Here is a 20387-nt window from a genome sequence, read left to right as displayed (position 1 = left end):
AATAAACCCCACTTTCTTCCTCCATCGTGCTGTTATGTTATCTTCCCAGAGCACTAAAATTACACCAGTTACTTAAGCCCTAAGATTATGGAAACTACTTAAGTCTTATAATGATAGTGTTAGGGACTCTGCTGTGAGGCAAAGATAGCCATTCTTGGAGCTCATGTAAAGAACTCCCATTTGTTATGGCTGCCACTTTTCTACATTTTTCTCTTCTGCCAACAGAAAAACTATGATGAAGCAGATGAAGACTGCAAACATGGTGAGTAGCAATTCAAATTGGAACCATCTGCTGATACTGTATACAGCAGTCTTGTATGTTGTAATCAAGTGGCAGACAAAGTTTGTTGCCAGGGTCACGGAAGTACTAAGTTGTAACATGTCTCTGTCTCAGTCTAGCAGAGGAAACCTTACATTTGGTATAATTTCTTTGCAGAAGACAAAACAGTTTAGTTGGTGTAAATTTGGCTTAACCATCACTTCAAGTTAGAATTAAAAGAAAATACATTTTTGGGTCAGTAATTTGCCTCAGTCGTTGGACAAAAGGGAGGTAATGTCTAGGGTCAAGTATATACCCCACAGTGAAGATAAGAGATTAGCCAAACTATTGTAAGCTTGATGAATAATGATTTGTGTTACAACATGCTAGTCAAGTGTCTAGTTTGTTCTTTTGAAATCTTTTGATCATCATGTTCATTTTTTACTTGTGATCCACTTTTGACATTGCTTTGCGAAAGGTGCTATGCTAGTACTAATTCGGACTACTCAAAGTATAGTCACTTTCATCTTGAATATAGAAAAACTCACATTTTCCTTAAATTGTTCACATCATTTGAAAGTACAGTGTTCTTTTGAACAGCTCTGGAAACAAGTTGATAGTACTGCACTTACTTATTTCTCTCCCTACCTTTATCCTGTCTTAGTCCTGGCAGAAGAGATTGCCAGAGGAGATGGTTCGCTACAGGCCAGCTTACGCTCCATGCTGGTGGATGGCAGCCTACAGGAGGTGGTCAGCATCCTCTCTAAAGCCCTGTATGGAGAGCCAATGGTATGATTAATGAACACTGTATACAATATTTGCATAGAAACAATCAGCCTTCATATAGACTTTAGTTAGAATGTTATTATATATGATATTATATAACCTGAAAATTCAAACACCAATTCTCGACAGAAAGATCACCTGCATTACATGGCAGACAAAAAAAATGTGCAATGTCTTTACACTCTAAGCTAGGCTAATAAATATAACTGTTTATTTTGATTTTGGATCATTACAAATGTGCCATGTTGTCAGAAGTAAGAAATAGTCACAGTGAGGAAAACAAAGCATGTATAGAGATGAAACGTTTGTATATTAATGACCATCAAATTTAACAGATCTTTTTCAAAGCGACGGTTTGTGAAAAAGGCACATGGGGAGAGGAAACACATGGCCTGCAAAAACTAATTAAAGCTGTTTTCAGGCTTATCCACTTAGTTTATGTAACACAACTAAAGAAGAATGGACTGATTTAGTATTGATAAACAGCTCTAACCTAATGATGGAGAGAAGGGCTACAAGGCTAACTTCTGAATTAACAAAGTATCAAATGAAAGTAATGCCTAAAATGAAATAAAGTGTACTGCTCTACTGATAATTTCAGGCTGACAGAGGGTCACTCTGTAGATCTTTTTCCACTTTTTTTCCTGTCTCACTTCTCCCTCCCTTTGCTAATCCTAACCACTGTCTTCATACATCAGCATGCCTTTTGCTGCCAAGGTGCCTCCTCCAACTCCACTCTTCTCCTTTCTGAAACCACATCCTGGCCACTGTAACACACACACACACACATACACTGACTCAAACACAGAACCAAGCACGTATTCAAAGGATGAACTTGGCCCCAAGGTGATCCAACATTTTACGCAAGTGGGACAAAGCTGCTTGCTAGGCAGGTCTCTGTCTCTCTTTCTTTTCAAAAAACTCACAAACATTATTCTGACACTTGAGCTGATTATTTCTTTTCCTCTGACGCCCCCCCTCATTTTTTACTCCCAGTTTTTCACTCATCATTTTAAGCCTCTCATACTTGGTGTTCCTTCAACTCCTCTTCATCATCTCTTTCTTTATATTTAATGTCCACCCAGGTCTTGTAAATATATACGTGTGTGGACTTTATCTTAGCCATATATGCTGCTGGCACTCCTCACTTAGTGTAGTTCAGCTGTCTGTCTGTCCATCCATCCATCCATCCATCCATCCATCCATCCATCCATCCATCCACAAACACAGGTGCAGATCAGGCTCTGTACCTGTGATTGGATTTAAAACTACAGAAGCTCTTCTGAGATTTCACATGCTGATGCTTCTCATTTAAAACCTTTAGTAGAGTGTCATCAGCAGGGTCAGAGGACAAAGGGTCAGTATGGCCTTTCGTTAATAAAAGTGTTGGTCTTTCATGGAAAAATATACACAAGTATTAGATCATAAAATGTGCCAGGAAATGTCATAGTTGTCACCACCTGAGACACTGAAAATGAATTGTATTTTGCTAGATTAATTCCAAGTATCAGAGACAGTTACTGGCAGGAAATCCACCCACTGAAAAGACGAGTTGAAAAAACAACATATAAACCATGTCCGCTTTATCTAGATTAATGATGTATTTTATCCCAAAAGGCTAATTGTAGCACAGACATTTATTGAAAACACTAATTACTGTTGCTTTAATAAAGATCTTTGTTTTTTCTTCTTTCACAGAATGGCATTGTCGCGAAAGACCTCAGCAGATTAAAAATGCTGTTCTCAGAAATTGAGGTACATGTCTCTGGCTGCAGCTCTTACTGTTCTCCTCATGCCTCTTGATACTTTTTGATTTTACGGGTGATGGTGTAATGCTTGCAGGCGAGAGTCATAAAGATGACTAATAGCCTGATTCCAACACTAACTTAATTATTATGTGCTCCTCTGCCTAGCTGGTTTCTGTTGTGGATTTATTACTCATTTGTCTCGAAGAACTCTTGTGGTCCAATTGCATGTAAGGCTATGTTAGTAGTTGTATAGTAGATAATAGTAATAATCTTTCTGCCCACCTCCAACCACCCCTGCCCCATCTTCGTCTCCCTCAGGCTATAAATAGGGAGATGGCACCAGAATACACAGATGACCAGGAGGAAGGTGAGCAAATCTGTAGCATGACTTGTTTTCAATACATCCCTTAATTTGAATAAAAGGAAAGACAGTGTGTCTGGTACCCCAGATTCACTTGTATAACTGCAGTAGGTATTATTTATCTTAATAAAGTCTTTACTTTGCCAGCTGGCACCCTGAGCACATTGAAAACAGGTTAGAAGCTGGCTGAAGCCCATCTTTATAATGTTTTTGAAGGCTTTGGCTCAGTGTCCTATTGACCACTTGGCTGTGTGTATTGACAGAGGTCCAAGATGGCTGGCAGTTCCGGCCTCCTCCCAGAGGAGTCACCAGCAGTGAGGAGTACACCCTCTGTAAAAGGTAATTCAAACTGTTTGGGGAGGTTTGAGTAATGAGGGACTCATCTCTCTTCCAGGATGTTGCAGAGGAAAATTAATATGGTTTATTATCAACGTACTAATATATCTGCATGATGACATGCACGCTGAAAGCCATAAAATTATGATTTACAGTTGTTAATTTTCTCTCTCTTCACATTGAAGGAATCCATTTACAAACATTAGTATATATCTGTTGAGCCTTAGATTTAGTCCTGTTAACTTTCTCTGATTTTGAGTTTCTTGTGGCCTGAAGTATATGTCCACCAGACTATTTAATGCTACCTGGGTTAGAAAGATACACTGCCAAAAAAAGTCGCCACCAAAACAGAAGGTCACACGCACTCATATTTAGTTGGACCACCTTTAGCTTTGATTGTGGCACGCATTCACTGTGGCATTGTTTTGATAAGCTTCTGCAGTGTCACAAGATTTATTTCTGTCCAGTGTTGCATTATTTTTTCACCAAGATCTTGTATTGATGATGGGAGAGTCAGACCAGTGCGGAAAGCCTTCTCTGCACATCCCAAAGATTCTCAATGGGGTAAAGGTCGGGACTCGGGGAAAAAGATATCTCATGCTCAGTGTTTTCCATACTTTGACGAGACTGTGGCGGCTCGCCATAGTCTAAATATGGAATGTGAAAAAACATTTCCGCCTTTCCAACACATACCAAAGTTTCAGTCAGTCTCTTTTGTTTGCATTACTTTTAATGTCTTCAATACTGCTAATTCAGGGCTGTATTTGTGAAAAAATGATATGAAGCTGTTTTCGAACCTGGAGCAGTGCGCTTCCCGATTTCATGTAAAATTGTCGGCATAAATAAATCCAGTGTTAGAGAAAGGAAATATTTTACCGTCTTCTTCCACCGCAGTCCTTGACATTAACTAGCATGTTGGGTATTTAGCTTGATAATTAGCTAGAGGAGTTAAATCGTCACTTAGATAACTCTCTGGAAACAAATAATAAAAATAGTATTTCTGTACAATAGTAGACAAATCGTTATTCCAAGCCCATGCTGGGAAGTTCATGATGGCTATGAGAGAGCATTATAACCAGAGAAATTACCCTATAACATAAGTATAAATAATACAGTATGAATACCCAAACTGCCCTCTCAGATTGTTTTTGAATATTTGATTCATTGACTAGTAAGCGTTACTTCAGTACACATCTTGTCTTCGCTGCAGGTACTTGGAGCAGGGTCTATGTCGGTACGGGGCTCAGTGTACGTCAGCCCACTCGCAGGAGGAGCTGATGGAGTGGCAGAAGCGCTACGCGTCACGCCTCATCCGCCTCAAACAGCAGCAGGAGAGCAAACACTTCACAGAGAACTACATGGAGACTCTGATAGAGAAGTGGATGAACTCCCTCTCCCCAGAGAAAGTGGTAAGTGCACACAAGCTTGAAAGTAGTTCAACAGATAGAAAAAACAGCCCCATCCAGTCACATGCCAAGGTAAGGGGTCACTACCTAGAAGGGCTGCCCATCCACAAACTTGTAGATGGGTACTGTTGCTAAAATTTGGCTTGAAATAGTAAAAATGCTTATAGTAATAAATGACATAAATATAATAATAGAAAGTTGAGTTTCTCATTAAGCATCCACAGAAATCACATTTATGTGGATTGTGTAGGCATGGCACCTCACATGACATTTCCCTTGTTTTGATTTTTTTGTTTCAACAACCTTAAATATGGTCTAATAATACACTAGAAAGTCCATTGCATGATATGTAGTTGAGAGAAGGGCTACACAATATGGTCAAAAAGTGATATTGTGATTATTTTTGACCAACATTAGGATTGCAATATAATTCATGATTATGCAATTTAAACATTGCATTTGATTATACTGTGATTTTGATTTTTGTGCGATTAATTCTGCAGCCCTGGCTGAAAGTCTGGAGTAAAGTCCAGTTGCAATACACTGCAGCCAGACTTCTTTTTGTACAAGATTTTTTTTTAACAATATTTGCAGCAAAGATTATGTTTAAGCATGTGTGTTTTTCTTTTCTAGCTAAGTGACTACTTAGATGGAGTGAATGTTGAAACCAACTCCAGCCTCTCTGTCACTGTCTCCAGCAAAAAGTCTGCCCACTCATGGACCTTCTCCTTGTTGTGCAAGGTAGGTTGAAATGTTGAATATTGAGCATGTTTACATATTTAGATGTTTTCTTTGATCATTTCTACAGTAGGACACACAATTTAAAGGTAGTATCCTTAACTGCAACCCTGTGCTTGCTGGTTGGTCTTAATCATCTTTCAATAAATGTAATGTTGAATTTCTGATTATCTTTCCATCTCTGTCTCCTTGACCAGCCGGCTAGAAAGCTGTTCCGCATTGCGCTGCTCTATGATGCCCACCGACCACACTTCTTCATCACAGGTGTGTCAGCAGGGGAGAGGCTACAGGCACTCCCCAAAGGCTGCCAAGAGTGGACCCCAGGGGAGGAGACAGCAGGTATACCTATTTGGAGACCAGGGATTGGATTATTATGTCAGTGTTTGAAGTTTGAATTGAACAATTTGGGACTGCCTAACTTGTCTGATTCTCTGAGCTCTACTGGACAGAATTTATAAAAATTGTGATATTTAAGTTTAAGGTATTATTTTAATTAAATTTATTAATAATTATTCATACATTTAATAATTCATTATTTAATACCAATGGTATTTTTGGATAAATGTTTTCTCTGTAATTTGTAGGCATTTGGAAAATTGCTATCTTTTGTTTCCTTTCATCTCAGTGAATATTACAGTCACATCTCTTTTTTTAATTTAATCTACAACAGATTCCCAGTATAAATGCATTTACACTAGACTTTGATGTTCTGACAGTGGCAGCAGACAATGGTTTGGACCACTGTGTCTACAAGGTTGCAGTGGGCTTCAGCACAGAAATCTTTGGAACCTTCCGACAAACCGTTGTTTTTGACTTCGGATCAGAGCCTGTACTGATGCAGCGGGTCATGGTGGATGCTGCCTCCATTGAAGGTATGCAAAACGAAAAAAGAAAAAAAAGATTTTTCAATTAGAATATATATTTTTCAACATCACTGTCAAGTTAAAGATTGTTTTCCAAAGGTGTTTTGAAGTAGATCCTTTTTCCTGATGTGTTTTGTAGGGTTATAAGCCTTAAAACAATTACAAAGATAATTATTTTATTTTATTTAGTTCACAATATCTTAAATAAGCCCTTGCAGTTATAAATGTTTCCAACCACCCTGATGTCCTTTGCTCTCAGACCTAGAACACCTGATGGCAGCCAGGCAGCAGCTCTTGCTGACTGCAAAGCGCTGGGACTCCTCCTGTAAGACCATCGTAGAATTCACTCCTAATGAAACGATGGCCGAACTGGAGCGCAGCCTTCTTGCTCGCTATCAGATCCCTCTGTCAGCTGACCAGCTCTTCACCCAGTCAGTCCTGGACAAGACTCTCACCAAAGACAACTACCAGGCCCGCCTGCATGACCTGCTGTACATAGAGGAGATTGCACAATATAAGGAAGTTAGCAAGTGAGTATTAATTTTTCAAACCAATATGGGTTTCTTCTTACTGGGAAAGGTAAAGTAGTTTTTCAATACCTGTGCATAAATTCTGAGTCTGAAAAAAGGTGGTTAATATTTGAGTTTTCAAAAACTATGTATCAGCTTAATTTGAAAATAAACTGTAACTACTTAAATGTATAAACGTGTCTATATAAATAAAAAAAACAACGAATGCAACAATATTATACTCAGTGTTGTAAAAAGTCCACAAAAATCATACTTAAGTGAAAGTAAAGAGCGTTGAGATATTACTTGATAAAAGTGAAAATCACCATATGAAAAGCACTTGAGTAGAAGTATCAAACTATCTGATATTATATGTATTTAGGTATCAAAAGTACAAGTGAATTATACATGTATTTAATTCTATGTAAAGACTGTTATTACACCTGCCACCAACCTGCCCAGCTTATTACCAGATCCGATTTTTAATTTTTTTTTTTTTTTGATGAACGGAATCAGTTTTTATTTATTTATTTTTTTTTTCTTAAATACAAGTTCCAATTTAAAAAAAGATCATTTCTAAAATGGCTTCATCGGAAACAGTGAGGCAGGCAGGTGACTAACTGGTAAGTAATGTTACCAAATAAACAGAGAGGAGTCAAAAATAAAGTATTTACCTCCAAAATGTAGTGGAGAAGACATAAAGTAGCAGAACATACAAATACTCAAGAACAAGGACCTTAAAGTTTTACTTAAGTACAGCATTTAAGTAAATTTACTTAGATACATTACATCACTGATTACTTACATATTATGCAGCTTTTAAGTTCTGCAATCTTTTTGTTCAATATTTACAGTAAATTGGAGTATAAATCTGTACAGGTGTAAAATGATGCCTTATATGGCATGAACATTAAATGATGGTGGTGTTGTCAAGTATCCAGATGGAAACTGACTGAAACATTTTCAGAACTTTATTGTTCCAACCCCGACAAAGTATGTCAGATGATATGTATGGAAATTACATACAATGTTGCACATTTTATTGTGCTGTACATGGAGCAGAAATCTAAATATACAGTCACATCTGATATGTGTTTATCTGCATATGTCCTACACATGAAGCTAATTTAAAACCATTGCCTTGCTGTCTTGCCATTCTGAAGTGGTGACAGCAAGAACTAATGTTAGATACAATCTCTGTGGCAGTGTTGATGAACCGGCACAGAAAATATCCTCCCGCAAGGTACTGACCATTTGGAACTTGCAGTTTGAATATTGCAAGACAATTTGCACTGGAAAAACAATTTCAAGTACATCAGCAAAAACGTTAAATATTTAGGAGAGTTTTCTTTATCATAGGTTGACAAAATAATCTTAACTCAAGATCCACTTATTAGCCTGTCCTTACTACTTCCCCTAACACTTAAGTGACTGGTTGGACCAGTGACACAGTGTGATTTAGCTCTAAACAACTAACATTTCTCTCAAAATACAATTTTAACAGCTGCTTGTGGTCTTTCCTTATGTGACAAGACAGTAACTGAACAGATGTTAGTTGTTTTGATGAATTTTTATTTTTGATATATTTATGATATATAAATGATTTATTTAGTGATTATTTTTTTAATCTGAGTACTTAGAATATAAAAAAGGCATTGCTACAATGCATAACCAATATGGACCATTTGTGTTCTGAGAAGTCAACCCACCACAAGGTGTCAGGCTCGACCTTCATTTTGTTATTGCTGCAAGTGAGAGTCTGAGAGGGTGTGTTCAACTCACATAGATCTTGACTGACAGTGTCAGTGCCATTTAATAACATGTGTCTAAGATGATTTTTTTTTTTTTTTTTAGAGGTGAGTGAGGAATATTGCTCTTTGTTCCTCTAGATTATATGAATATATAATCTTTGCCTTTTTTAAAAAAAATACTGGTGTGATGCTGAATACAGGTGAAATCACCGGAAACGCATAATCCCACAGTCAGTGATAGGAGTACTTGGACCCACCCCCACTTTAAGAGTCTCAGCTTTCCTCGTTGTTCTTAGCTTGATCTTGTCTCATGACTCACAGTGTCTTTTGACTTGGTAAGGAATTGGATTATGGATTTCTGTTATTCCCCACAGTATGAAATGTTCTTTCAGTGTGCTGCGTTGCCAATGTCCATATGAATAATCTCTCTGCCTGTTAAACCATCCATGCTCCAGCAGGTTCTAACGCTTTTCGTGGCTGATTGAGTTTCAGCAGGAGATATCCAGTTACGTATGGATTCCCTGAATTTGTTGGAAGCTCACTTCAGTCATTTAAATTCAATGTATAGCTTAAATATGTTATTAAAAAACACGAAACCTCAAGAGTCCTGTTGGTTGTATAATGCCACTGGTTTGCAAGTAAATACAGAATGTGTGTGAACTTATTTGTGTTTGACTGTCATCCATCTGAGTTCATCACCAGGGTTTCTTCCTATTTCATCACTTCAGATTCATCAAAGGCCAGTGAGACAATCTGAAACTAAAGTGAACATTTTTCCCAAAAGTGCTTAGATTTTCCACTAAATGTGTTCATGAAGCAGGTTTGTTCCAATGGTTGTTTTTCCTTGAAGGACCAATGTATAAAATATAATTTGGGTTCTTTTTTAGTTTATTCTCTGACATTGTTTTATTCAGGTGACTTTACATTTTGAGGAATTTCTAAGGCTTTTTTCAATATGAAAGTAAAAGGTTTTCTTCTAGTGATTTGTTAGGGACCATTTTAATTATATATTAGACTCCAGATTTAATATGTCTCTTCAGAGCAGTCAACACACAAACCTGCCAACAGGTGATTCCCAGCTTCAAAGTTACCATTTCTCTCTCTGTCACCAATCCGTGCTCACCATAACAATGTACAGCAATTTTTTAATGCGCTGCCAATATCACTGAATGGTATGCAAAGCATTATGAGGCCACTGTGGTGAAGCAAGCCTGTGGCAGGACTAAGAAAAACCGACCATATATTTTTCAGTGGTGTGTTTGGGGTTTGCAGCAAGTTTGAATGTGTGGCAGAAGGCTCAGCTGTGGAAAAAGAAAGAGGTTTGAAGATTTAAAATCTGCAGTAAATATCAACACTTGCTCCTCGATATCATGGAACATTATTGTGATTGATATCATTTTTACATTGATTTAAAGCTCAGGCCAGCGGTCTGCAACAGCTTAATGGAATGTCCATGTTTATCTCTCACCAGGTTTAACATCAAAGTGAACCTCCAGCTAGTCACCAGCTTCATGCTGACCGGTATTTCTGTTGGAGCCAAGTATGCCCAGAATGGCCAACTCTTTGCACGCTTCAAACTCACTGAAACACTTTCTGAGGTAACCAGATTGGTAGCATGAGCTGTTGCAAGATCGTTTTCTTCCTTTTCTCTTTGAAATACTGTAACTAGCAGCTAGCTACCTTGCCTAAACAGTTTTTCTGTCTTTCTGAAATTTTCTTACCTCAGGACACATTGGCCGGGCGGCTAGTAATGACAAAGGTGAATTCAGTCTTAGTGCTACCATTGGGCCGTGAGGGGTTCAACAGCCAGCCACCTCCTGGGGTCAAAGAGCGGGTTTATGAGGCTGTGATCGAGGAGAAGACCAAGGACTACATCTTCCTACGGATCTGCAGGGACTGCTGTGATGAGCTGGGGCTACTGCCTGACAGAGAAATACAGGTACAGGCTGGTACTTAACCAATATCCATCCAGCTCATGGTTATTTCCACCCTGACATTTTGGCCTTGAAAAATCTTTGAGGATTCACACAGTGATGGGCATGTTATCAAAAAGTTACAGGACAGGAGAAGACAATCTTTCCAGGAAAACTTGCATCATCCTCTGCAGTCTCTGTGAGCATTGACTGTGGTGTTTTGTCTGAGGTTTCTCTTACTCTGACAAAACTGTTTCCTTGTGATTTTCACACTACCTTCCCTAAAAGGCATTGAATATTTCACAGTTCACCTGTTTGGTCAATGATGACGGCACACTCCAACAGTGGAACAAACTCTGTGTGATAACATACAACTGGTTTAAGACAAGAGATTAAATAGTAATGTAAATGGTCCAAGGTTTCCCAAGATATCTGGTGAAAATGGAGAACTTTTCAACCTGATCAGCTGCAACAGAACCGCTGTTAACTGAACATGGCACCGCATTGTTGAAAAGACACTCTGGTGGTGGCATTGCCAATGTCCTGCCAGTTGTTGCTGTCCTATCTCTCAGTCTCTCAGTCCCTCTAACTGTGAAGAATCCTCACTTATCATCTGTATACAGACATAATTCACACGTTGCATGCAATGCCATTTGCTTCATGTATTTTTCCAGTAGATGAATGATTCACATTTGATCCAGAATTATGCAACCCTAACAAAAATTTTATATTTTAATATATATATATTGTCTCGTCAGGTGGAGCTCCAGTTCCAGCTGAACAGACTGCCACTCTGTGAGATGCACTATGCCCTGGATCGCATCAAGGATAATACCATCCTTTTCCCGGATGTTGGCCTTGTCCCAACCATCCCATGGAGCCCCAACAGGTGTGTATTGAACCATATACTCAATCACACACACTTTTCACTGGCAGGTTTTAGAAATGTACTTTTTTTGACTGTGGTGTCTCACTCCATTGATTCAGTGTGAACCCTGGGATACATTACTGCCTTTATATGATGGAAAAATTCAAATGCAAATAATAAATCAAGTCAAGGAAATTAAATGAAATTTCCCATTGAACATTCATATTGCAGATGAATAATGTTCATCGGCTTCTTCAATTTATATTGTTTTACACATAATACAATTGTGTTTTACAGTTGTTTTACACACAATAAAAAGATTTTTCACACTGCATGTAAACAAAGCCTTGCATAGTTAATACTGCCAAGGCTTACTACAGTTATTTTGCAGAAACTCCTGTAATACTACCTGCACCATCATATTAAATTGACAAATACCCTGACAGAGGGGACACCACATCAATTTGAGAGTTGACTTATTATCCCTCGCCTTGCTGACTTGACGGCCATTCTGAAATGCTGGCAGCTCCTCGCAGCTTTAGATATCCCTCTGAAGTTGGACAGGTGAGGGGATTCAGGCAGTAATCTCTATTGACTGGAGCCAAATATAATCCCCTGAGATTTTCTCTGCAGCTTTATCTAGGCTCCAGAATGACACTGATGTAGACTTTTGTTTTAATTGGAATTTGGAAAAGTGAGGGTATTTGATTAAATGAGAGCTAGGAAGTGAATTCAGCTAAAACTTTAGCTAAATTCACTTCCTAGCTCTCATTTAATCACTGTTTTTTGATGACAGTGTTTGAGGTTTGGACATGGGTACAGGAAGATGCGGCCCAAGTGGTAGTGCTGATTCTCCACCAGAACATTCTGCCTGTAGTGTTGACCCATGACTCTGCCTAAAGTTTTTATGCCTTGGTTTGAATGAAAAAGTGCAGGATATATACCTTGTTATCCCATTCTGTGTCATCCTTAACCGCTCTCCTTGATCTCATCCATTTACCTCTGTTGCACACACACACACACACACACACACACACACACACACGAACATTGCGATATCTCAGTTGGAGCTCAATCAGTTGGTGTTGGATTCACAGCTCTCGAGGGTGCAGTCTTCATAATGAGGACATTGATGCTAGGAGACAAACACAGACGCACACAAAATCCACATGCACAATAACTCGCACTTTCATGAGTATGTGTATGAAATCACATGTGTATATCCCTTTCTCATACCCATCTACATTGTTTGAAGAAGCATACACCCACTGCTATGTGTTAGTTGATATGGACCGCTTCACTTAACAGTATTTTTTTCAGCTGCTCTGTGCTGCCGCTTCTTATTTTGATCGTAGGAAGGTAAACATGCCTGTTTCACATCATTAAGGAAATGCATTAAATGTTTGTTGATGTGTAAAGACAGTTGTGTGAAACTCAGTTGCCATTAAATTATATTTTTTCACATTGAGTTCATCTAATGGCATGGCAGCATTGTCCATGGAGCAGGATGGTATCAAGTCACTGTGTCCTGATAGATTTCCAAGTCTTTGAGAAATAGAAGAAATTCCAGTCAAACATTATCTGTCTTTACGTTGAGGTACTAATAACAGTACATCACACCCACCAGTGGTGGAGTGGAATTGCATCAACTTTATATGTAGTTGTGCTGCGTGACAGATTCACTGAATGTTTTGTGTGAAAACAATGGAATTATTTTCACCAGATATATTTAAATATCCAGGACTTCAACCAATTTCCCATGTATGAAAACTGGTTCCAGATGTGTACGTTACCTAGATTTAAGTGTTATCAGGGTATAGAGCAGAATGTATACACTCAAGAACTAACTGAGTAATATGATGTTCCATCCACCCACGTATTGTTCCCAGACTTCCCACCCACCACACCTTCTCCCTGGTAACACAGTCTCAATTGTCATTTTTAGTGTGTATGTGTGTGTGCACATATCCTGCCATTCTGTGCAAGAAATGTTCTTCTTTACTTTATCTCCGTCTCACTGAAGTTGATTTAATTAACAGAATGGTTCTCTGTGTCACATTTGAAGCTATTCCTTGTTTGTATTTAATGTAAATAATCAGTGTTAATTAAAATTTGATATAATTATTTCTCTATTAATTTCCACACCCTCCCTTCGGCCCTAAGGCAATGGGATGAGCAGCTGGATCCCCGTCTGAATGCCAAACAGAAAGAGGCCATCCTGGCCATCACCACACCCGTCTCTATTTCCCTGCCCCCAATCCTCATCATCGGGCCCTACGGCACCGGCAAGACCTTCACCCTGGCCCAGGCTGTCAAGCACATCCTCCGCCAGGACCACAGCAGGTCTGTTTGTTTAGTTTTTTTAACCTCATTTTAAAATCATAAATCACTCACTCTAATTTCTCCCTTTCTTCTTTCTTGGTTAAAGAAAAGAACTGTCACAATAACGCTACTTTGTGATTGCTCTTGTGTTGAAGAGTGCATAATTCTTTTGAAATTAAACCTCTTTCTTTTCAGTGGTTGAAAGGTGTTGGGTGTAAAGATGGAAAGAAACTTTCAGTAGTGTGACATGTTATAATGGGTGTAAGTGTAAGTGCTGGGAAGCTTAGTACCTGTGAAATAAAAGTTCAGTTTTTCATATTAACCAACAAACCTGTGAAGTCCTGCACAAATGGTGGTCATTTTGTGCTATATATTGGTAAATATATTACTTCTCAATCTACACTCAATTTCCAGGTTATAAGGTACACCTATCTAAAAGTAATGCAGTCTACTACAACAGTCCTGCAATGAACCCTGCCTTCATGAAGGTTACGATAATAAGTTCTAGTTAAAACATATTAATAGCAATGATGATGTAACTTTTTGGTCATTTTGATGGCTATATTTTGTGATGCTGTTAAACAGTATTGCATTGCTATGGTAGGTGTTGGTTGTATTGAGTGTGCCCTCATTGCTAAAACTGGACTTGACAAAATATAAGAAACACCGCTGCACCAACAGTCCCTGTGAATACCAGGTGTTATTGGGTGTAATTGATGGAGTGTTTAGGGAGGTGAAAAGGAAAATGTAGATTTGAGCAGGTGTGCGTGTGCATGAAGTTGTCATAAAAGCTTTAGATGGCAAAGGAGGTCAGTCAGAGGGCTTGATGGAGGTGGCTCGGGAAAGCTGTGCTATGCTGTGCCCTCAGATTTAGCTCCAGGGCACTGGCAGCCTTGGGTCTGACATTAAAAGTTTAAGAAAACACTGAGGTACAAAGTGTCAAGCTGCTCTGGATCTGTTTGTGTGTTTGTATTGTGTCATCATTTGTACATAGTATGCATGTGGCATCACTCTGGGTCATGGAGTACTGGTTAGTTTGATTATCAGTATGTATCATATTTACAATTCACTTTTCAAGGATGTTCGTATAAACCATATTCTGATCAATCAAGTTATGTCACTTCAGCGGGCTACACATATTTGTGTAACAACAAAGCATTGCGAGATCTTCTTCCACTGGTATTTTTCATCATTGGGTAGCTCTCTCACTGTGCGCAGAAATGCACTTTTTGTGCTGAAGCAAACCAGTGTAGCACAAGAACATAAATGGTTCCCTAGTCTTTATGTAAAACGGATGCAATACGATGGACAGCATTCCCTGAACAGAAGCAAACATTTTGTGCTTTTAATAAGGGTGAGGAGGTTGTATGTATGTTAAGTAAAAGAAAAAACAGCTTTTCAAAAATGTGTAGCAATGTAATATTAATTCCCTATGTCACTCACAATACATTTAATATTCTATCTGTAGGATGAATTATAGATATTTTAAAAGCCAAGATAAGCAGAGGGGACCCTCTGTCACTTCTACAGTATGTTGAGCAGACAGTGCTATTCCAAAGACTTCATATAGATTGTGGTCAGGTGGACCCAATATGTGTTATTGTATATGTTCAGCACATATCTGTCGCTTTGATGTTGCTCTAACATTTAAATGGGAAACTTTGTCAGACAGCTTTACACAGCTTTTGATATTAAAGTGTACAAAACAGGCTTTTCTGTGCCGCTATCATTGTAAGAGGAGTTTTTTGAGTGCTGTAGATCTATATGATGTGCATTAGGTGTAAGTATATAATTTCCTTTACAGCTAAAATTTGCATATGCATGTATGTATTAGTTATTTTATAGCGTATAAAACAGTGGAGCATTTTTTTTGTAAATGCATTTTAAACAGTCTTGTCAGAGATCAATATTTGATCAAAGCTTTTTGCTCATTGAAATACTTTGATGAGATGTTAGACTTCTGCTCTCACATACTTTGCTTTGTCATTTTTGATTAAAAAATCAACAGCTTGACATTTGAAAACACCTTTTGAAATTCAGCCACATAAATTAAAGCCAGCCAGCCAGCCCATAGAGGGATGTTAAGAGGTCGCTTCACCCCAAATAAAAACAAAAAATGTCCGTACTTGCCTCATGTGTGGTATCATGCAGATAGTGTTGGCTTTGTTGCCATGGTTTAGAGATCGCTGTACAATGCTGTCCAACATAATTTGTTTGTTGTGTCTACAGGGTCCTGATCTGCACCCACTCCAACAGTGCGGCTGACCTTTACATTAAGGACTACCTTCATCCTTATGTTGAAGCAGGCAATCCACATGCCAGACCTCTCAGGTATGGAAGCACACTTATTGCATAAAATGTGATGGTCTAACGCTACAATTTTGTCATTATAAACCCACATGAGCCCTATTCCAATGGTTTTTATACAGTATGGCATTAAGACCCCAACTGGCCTCTGCTTGCCACGAAGGAAAAGTTGACTCATCCTGTGAAAATATACTTGCAGAAAATTAAAGGGCCCAAAGCACCATTTTGTGTAACGGCAGTAGTCAATCTTCTTTAACCTTCTTGAATGGGAACATGTCAGTATATGGCTCACACTTTGAATGAGGAGAATATATTCTGCTTCCAAATTAGCTGGTAATAGAAACATTAACTTCTGTGTACCTGAGTTGAGTCTTTTGTATTCAGTGGCTATTGCCTGTGTGTCAGCTGAGACTATCTGAGCTGTAGAGCATCTCTATGGCACTTACTCATCTACACATCATCTGGATTAACATTATTAGAACGTCTGTAGTCAGAATAATCCATCCATATTATAAAGGACATGAGTGTCTGGGTTGTTTTTGCCCCAAAGGAGTGACAGGCAGACATTTTCAGACTTAAACACTCCTGCTTTTAAAATTTCAGCTGGAGGCAACAAAGGCATACACACTAGTTGTTTACACTGCATCAGCGAATTCTAATCACACTTTAGCAACCCCAGAGGTCACATAGGACAGGAAGGCAACGTCTCCCTTGACCAAACAGTGCGTAATGTGACAGCTGTGTGTTTGTATGACAGTATGGGCAAATCAGATGACATATTTAACATGAGAGTAGGCACTGGGCATTGAAATTCTACATAATCATTGTAGTAAGCAACCGCCTCTCTAGGCTACTATTATCTCCTTTGGGATGAGCAACTCCGTCAAGAATAACGTACGCTGAATGAATATTCAGAGCCCAAGTGTGTGGCTGACCAACACCCCAAGGAGGCAATCTGTATGAGTTTTTTGGCTGGCTGTAGCCTGCCACAGGTGTATACAAAATGTAATGAAAAGCCATAAATATTGTTTCTCTTCCACTCTTAAACATGGAAGAGCCAATCTCAGAAAATGTGAAAATTATTCACTCTTTTTTTTTTCCCTAAGCTCTTTTATGTTTGCCATTCAGTGCCTTATAGTTTGCCATGTATAAAGGCATAAAAACAGAAAGGCATAAAAGATGTTAATGCCACGTTATGTCATTCATGAAAAACTGATTTAAAGGTTTATTCTCAGAAGAGCATAGAATTCAAACCAATCTGAGCTGATGGACAATAGCCGTTCAAGCTTGTTTTTAATTATTGAAAGTCATTCTGGAAAATGTTGGAAATGGTTTGGTAAACTAGAAGTAGACAAAGCAGTTTCACAGAGGCTGGGCACATTAAATAAGTGATACAATAACCTGATGGAATGAAAGAATTTAACAACCATAATTCATTCTCATGGAGACATCTTCACCTAAACAGACACCTCTCCTGATGTCTTCTCTCTCACCAGGGTATACTTCAGGAACCGCTGGGTGAAGACGGTTCACCCGGTGGTCCAGCAGTACTGTCTCATCTCCACCACACAGCTCACTTTCCAAATGCCCACAAGGGAGGACATCCTCAGGCACCGCGTGGTGGTGGTCACCCTCAGCACCTCCCAGTACCTCTGCCAGCTTGACTTGGAGCCCGGTAAGTCATAAGAGGTCTTTGGAATTGTTTAGGTATGACAGGTATTACTAGGTGCTGGTGGATTAAACATTTTACAGAAGAGGGCTCTGGAAATGTCTTTGTCTTGTCTTTGTGGTAGCAGTCCAAATCATCAGTTAGAGTCACCAGAGTCAGGATAACAATGACAGGCTCAGCTATTTGTATAGAAAAAGTCAAAGCAACTAAGAGTATTTTTCATTGTGTATCTCCTCATGATATAGATATGTGCATTTATACCTGCTTTTTAAAAGATTGAATATGTGCTTACAACTCTGAACTGTGGGCTCCTGCCAACAATGGGCACTGAATGCAGAGAGCGATGGAACTCATTTAAGTTGTGTAAAAGACATCGAAGACAAACCAGTATGTCACTGCGGGTTAATAACCGACTCTAATGTGTCAGCAGAGGGGGCTTTTTCTGTTGCTTGGGAACACCATCTGCCTGTTTCTAATGTACTTTACTTCATTAGCCCTTCTCCCCACGTTTCATCTCTCCTGCTCTCTCCGGTGTTTTGATGGTGATGAAAATCGCCAGGAAACAAGGCAATTGGGAGCCAGCAAGTCTACTAAGCAGCAATAACTAATCTCCCACTCAGAACACACACATTCCCCCAAAAAACATAGTTAACTTTTTATATCTGAAATGTTGAGTTCTTTGATTTTCCTCTTGCTTTATGTCCTAGATATGGGATCTGGGATGTTGTAGCTGTACATTTGTGGTTTGTTTGATACAAAAAAAAAGAACTTGACACCATCTTATGTTCTTCTCATGTATGTGTTTGGGGTTGTGTCCTCTTCTATTTAAAGTGAAACTCGCGCCAAAATGCTACCCAGGCTTTTTTTTGAATGTACCCAAGTCAAACCTTCATGTAAAAGCATGGCGAAAGAGGCACTTGTAAGATTTACTGTATTTTCGTTTTCTGAACAAACTCATTTTCAATGGGAGTGCTATGGGTATTTTTTACGATGGCATCAATTTTTAAAACACTGAGAAGGCTTGACACAACATGAAACTTGAAGCTTGTCAGGATCAGCTGCACCCCTGTAATTAGGCAGTCATAAGACTGTAATATTGTGAAATATTATAAGTTTCACATATAATTATTTCTGGAGCTGGAGGACATTTGATAAACTAAACTGTAAAATAAATACTGTAAATGTGCCAGTTTGAAGGTATACAAGAGATGTGTGCCCTATTTTCTCTTTTTAGCAGATGTATGCTGAGGCTCAGGTGAATATTGATTCATCTTGAGGCTACTGGATCTTAGAGCCTGGCGATTAAGGTTCAAGACTTCAGCCCATGATATAGTCAGTAAGAGAACAGTGTTATCCGAAATGAAGCTGACACTACAAAATTCAGATCGTGCTCAGAGCCGGCTTGAGAAATGATTTTGTGAGAATTTGACAGGCAAAGCCTTCAAACCTGATTTTACAGAACTTGTTTTGTGTTGTAGATTAATCTACACTGACCATTTCGCACTCAGACTACAGATTTTACAAGTCATTTTTACAGTGTGAAATGGGTAGAAAGAGACTGTGAAAGGAAGAATAAGAGAGACTGTTGAATAATAAACCGCAGCTCCTTCTCCTCACACACACAGTCATCTTTCCCCCAAATCACTGTGCAACCCTGTGCCCCTGATCTCTTTCACCTCTGCTTATTATCCTTCCCTCCTGCTTTCTTTTAGCATTGTTATGTCCAAATTCAAACACCATTATTAGCCCAGTGACAGATAGCGGCTACAGAAATGTAATTTGGACCTCTGGTTTAGAGATTGGTTCCACCAGGCGGGCGGCTATGTCCCAGGTGAACCATTAAGCGCCGTGTTTCTCCATGTCTGCCACTCTGTCTACTCTGTGCTCATAAAGACCATCTCTGCCTGCCTCCTGCCTCCTACCATATCTTTACTTTCCTGCCTGGGGAGACATTCCCATTTGTAATGACCCGTGTATATCATTTGTGAGCATTGTTTGGCCATTACGTATTCATGCGGATCTAAGTAAAAGAGCAGGGAGGTGGGATGTAGAGGGGCTCCTGTTGACTCCATCTGATGGGAGGGGTCAACAAATGTGCTTGGCCTCAATAATTAACTATGTGAAATACGGGGTAGCCCATCTGCGTGACATCAAGTCCCCACGTTGTTAAACAAGACATATTGCAAGCAGTGGTGATATAACGGGGGAAAAAAGGCGCTAAGCAGCTTTACAGCTTGGATGTTCTTTCATCCTGTATAAAAACTATTCAGTGATCGTCTGAGACTGTCTTTGGAGTAAGCATGACCTCTCTGGCATCCAGCAATCGTTCTTTACAGTCAAACAAATCATAGCCTTATTGGAGGGTACATAATAGAAAGGAAATCTTACAATGTTTTAGGCGTACAGCTTAGAATGAGGACAAAAAAACTGAACAAATGTATTATGGGAGTTTCAAAAAACGTTTTCTTCACCTGTTCATGTCTCATTTGAGTACGTTTTGGTTTGGTACGGCACTCTGTCGGGACATTTCTCACTCAATAAGCTCTAATAG

General features: G+C 39.0%; 1 protein-coding gene across 3 annotated transcripts in view; it reads left to right on the top strand.

The window, feature by feature from the left end:
- helz (helicase with zinc finger) overlaps nucleotides 1–20387 on the top strand; it is a 53396-nt gene that overhangs the window by 8116 nt on the left and 24893 nt on the right. For all 3 annotated transcript variants that reach the window (XM_037074809.1, XM_037074733.1, XM_037074901.1), the window contains 16 exons: nucleotides 226–262; nucleotides 924–1048; nucleotides 2744–2800; nucleotides 3112–3160; nucleotides 3418–3493; nucleotides 4701–4899; nucleotides 5530–5637; nucleotides 5832–5973; nucleotides 6351–6506; nucleotides 6757–7027; nucleotides 10229–10355; nucleotides 10484–10696; nucleotides 11429–11559; nucleotides 13702–13881; nucleotides 16090–16191; nucleotides 17664–17842. In XM_037074809.1, the coding sequence (XP_036930704.1) occupies nucleotides 226–262; nucleotides 924–1048; nucleotides 2744–2800; nucleotides 3112–3160; nucleotides 3418–3493; nucleotides 4701–4899; nucleotides 5530–5637; nucleotides 5832–5973; nucleotides 6351–6506; nucleotides 6757–7027; nucleotides 10229–10355; nucleotides 10484–10696; nucleotides 11429–11559; nucleotides 13702–13881; nucleotides 16090–16191; nucleotides 17664–17842 (2152 nt within the window). The remainder of the gene's footprint in view (nucleotides 1–225; nucleotides 263–923; nucleotides 1049–2743; nucleotides 2801–3111; nucleotides 3161–3417; nucleotides 3494–4700; nucleotides 4900–5529; nucleotides 5638–5831; nucleotides 5974–6350; nucleotides 6507–6756; nucleotides 7028–10228; nucleotides 10356–10483; nucleotides 10697–11428; nucleotides 11560–13701; nucleotides 13882–16089; nucleotides 16192–17663; nucleotides 17843–20387) is intronic.

Source organism: Acanthopagrus latus, chromosome 1 (genome assembly GCF_904848185.1).
Source record: "Acanthopagrus latus isolate v.2019 chromosome 1, fAcaLat1.1, whole genome shotgun sequence".
Lineage (NCBI taxonomy): Eukaryota > Metazoa > Chordata > Actinopteri > Spariformes > Sparidae > Acanthopagrus > Acanthopagrus latus.
This window is presented reverse-complemented; position numbering and strand designations above follow the sequence as displayed.